Source organism: Mandrillus leucophaeus, unplaced genomic scaffold, assembly GCF_000951045.1.
Source record: "Mandrillus leucophaeus isolate KB7577 unplaced genomic scaffold, Mleu.le_1.0 Scaffold68, whole genome shotgun sequence".
Taxonomy (NCBI): Eukaryota; Metazoa; Chordata; class Mammalia; order Primates; family Cercopithecidae; genus Mandrillus; species Mandrillus leucophaeus.
In genome coordinates this window covers 4,276,377-4,279,417 of record NW_012107363.1, presented here as the reverse complement: position 1 = coordinate 4,279,417, position 3,041 = coordinate 4,276,377, and the positions used below count along the sequence as shown (strand labels likewise).

Below are 3,041 nucleotides of genomic sequence, written 5' to 3'. Positions count from 1 at the left end.
AGCCCAGGAAGCCCTGCGCAGGCGCATGCGTTTCCCAGGCAACCACGCCGCGGCCAGAGGCTGCGGACCCGGGCTGGGGATACGATTGGAGAATGAGGGTGGCCGGGCGGGAGCAGAGACCAGGCCTCACTCAGAGCCCGGAGCCCGCACTACTCGAGTCCTGTTTCCCCCTTTGCCCCACAAAAAGAGCGGAAAGCCCAGGAACTGGGCCGTGTCTGGCTGAACCTGATAATGCTCCGGCTTCACGCGCACTGACGCCGACTCTTGCGTGCCCGGTGCCGTAGCGGGGTTAGGACTGCGGCCCCGGCCTGGCGTTGAGGAGCCTGGCCCAGCCCGCTTCTGCCCCCCGCGGAGCGCCTGGGCGCGGGTGAGCGCAGGCCAGGTTGTCCTGGGGAGGCAGGGCCGCGCAGGCTTCCCGCCACGTCCCGGAGCCCCTGCCCCAGCTCACGTCCCAAGCACCTGCTCTCGCACCTGCTGCAAGGCAGGGCTTCGCGCGCTTTTCTCCAACTCACTACACTCTAGGAAATCCAGAGCCAAAGTTAGCATAGTCCGCTCATTGGGGGCTTTTGGCCAGCGAGTTGGGAAGTGCCCTGGAGGTAGCGCGGAAACAAGGGGAAGGAGGGAGACAGACGGCAGCTAGGCCCCTTTGGACTCAGAGAAGGGACAAGGGGAGCTCATCTGGCAAGAATGATCTGAAAAGGCCTCCAAGGGTGGGCGGGATTTTGCCTGGGGAGGGAGAAATTTCCAACTGGAGGAACAGTGACGAAGGGGGTGAAGAGAGCCTGGGCATCTTGGAAGAAATTAATGTTAATTCATTTCCTTTTCTTTTTTTGCGTGGGGTGGGGGGGATAGGGTCTCTGTCATCTAGGCTGGAGTGCAGTGGCACGATTATGCCTCACTGCAGCCTCGACCTCCTGGGCTAAAGCGATCCTCCCCCCTCAGCCTCCCATGTAACAGGGACTACAGGTGCGTGCCACCACGCCCAGCTAATTTTTGAAATTTGTTGCAAAAGTTAGGTCTCCCTGTGTTGTCCAGGCTGTTCTCCAACTCGGGCTCAAGCAACCCTCCCGTCTTGGTCCCCCAAAGTGCTGGGATTACAGGCATGGGCCCCTGGGCCTACCCCAATTTACATTTACATTGTATCTTGTGTTGGTCCAGAGAAGATTTCAGGTGCCTGGAATCAAAGTGATCTGCTGCTGTCCTTTGCTGCTTTTCCAGTATTTTCAGAGCCATCGTTTCATTCATTTTTTTCCAGCTGTTGAGTTGTTTCAGGGAAAAGGGTAAAGTCAGTCTGTTACTGCATCTTAGCTGGAAGCGCAAGTTCCCAATATGGGATGTATGGGGGAGAGGAGGTAAAGGAATCCCCCAGGAGGGTGGTGGAGGGAGAATGACCTCATGCAAAGTGACTCCAGAGACAGATCAAATGCTGTCATTGCCATCATTGCATGTTTTTAAGCCTCAGGACAGAACGGCCAGGTGAGCCTGGCCTAGATTCTCACCTGTGCCTGCCTTCCCCAGGTGTTCCCACGTTCCTGCTCTTCTCTCCATCTCCTGGTGCCTAGAATCAGAGGTCACCCGTTTTACCCCACATCCATGTTTTGCCCTGATCCCACTCCTGAGAGCTACAGGTAGCTCTTGGTGGGCTTAGAAGGGGACAGTCCAAATTGGCCCATCCCCCCATAAGCATGTCCCTGTTGGTCATCTGGAATGTGGTCCTCACTGCAAATGTTCCAGCTCTGTGAATCCTGTCCCAGTGTCTTCAGAAAGGCCCTTTATAAACCCACAGGAAATGGAAGCCGGACTGGGAGCAGAGTCTTTGGGGATCCTGCGCCTTACAGTGGTGTGGGGTCCTAGGAGCCGTTTTCTTATACAGCCCGGTTTCCCAGATAACGAAGCAATATTGTATGTGAGGCTGCACACCCAGGCAGTGAAACTAAAAAAAGGCAGGGGACAGCTAAAGGTTGGGATGAATGATACCTCGGCGGGGGGAGGAGGGAGGATGCAATGGGTGGACACAGACAGGCTTCCAAAGTGGTGTCCAGGTTGTATTTCTTCACTAGGTGGTGGGCACACAGGCGTGCATTTTTCCTTACTTTTAAATTGTAGATATTTCATACACTCCCCCATATGCATTATACATTTCAAATTAGTACATCTTTTAAAAAATCACAGTGGTTGATGCAGTCAGTATGGGTGCCAGGCGCATAGCAGGGACTCCAGGTGAGGGCATTTCTCTTCTCTTGGGCTCCTCCTCTGGGGCTGAAAGTTTATTTCTCACCCCTGCTCCTCCCCCATGCCAGCCCATGTCTCTAAGTGGTGAGGGGAAGGTGTGTGAACAGAGACAGATATGGCCCTGCAGGAGCCCAGAGGGAGGCCCATCGGTCTTGGTGAGAATGGATTGTGAGGCTGGCCAGCGCCGAAGCGGAGTATCTTGCTTACTAGAGCAAAGGGGAACTGTGCTATAGGACCATCTCTCAGAGCAAAACAGATTGAGTCTCTTGAGAAGCCTGGCATGGAGGATTGTCCGGCTTTCAGAAGCCAGAGTGTTCAGCCTGACTTCAGGGGCACAAGGTTCTTGCTGCCTGGGCCTGTTCTGTAGTATGGGGCTGTCCCTGACTGGCTGGCTTTTGGAAGCACGCAGCATTGTCACTGACTGATTGGGGCTTTCCTGCCACGACAGCCAAAGAGCAGTTTGTTTTTGTCCTTGAGTTTGGACTATAGATGATTATTCTCTCCAGGCAAAGGCAGGAAGCACACGGGAACAGGTAGCACCGGGTGGCTGCAGGCAGGCGGTCTGGCTGGAGCTCAGTGCAGAAGCACAAGGCGGTGGTGAGGAGGGAGGCAGCCCCAGGGGCTGAGACGCCACTGGAAAGAGGATTCCACCCAGAGCAGTGGAGACCACAGAGTGATCCTGAGGGGAGATTTACACAGAGATGCATTCGAGGAAAAGCAGAGACCAGTGGGAATACGGGTGCTGTCCGCCAGAGGAGAGGCGACGGTGATCGGGACGAGATAGAGACACCGAGGCAGTGAAGATGGAG

The 3,041-nt window shown here is 55.4% G+C and overlaps 1 protein-coding gene across 1 annotated transcript in view; it reads right to left on the bottom strand.

Annotated features, from left to right (window-relative positions):
• The window catches only part of LRPAP1 (low density lipoprotein receptor-related protein associated protein 1), a 35,733-nt gene extending 35,187 nt beyond the window's left edge, over positions 1-546 (bottom strand). Inside the window, exons 1-2 of the mRNA XM_012002195.1 lie at positions 449-546; positions 131-295 (exon numbers count right to left, since the gene is read on the bottom strand). Of these exons, the coding sequence (XP_011857585.1) occupies positions 131-295; positions 449-546 (263 nt within the window). The remainder of the gene's footprint in view (positions 1-130; positions 296-448) is intronic.
• Positions 547-3,041: the final 2,495 nt, after the last annotated feature.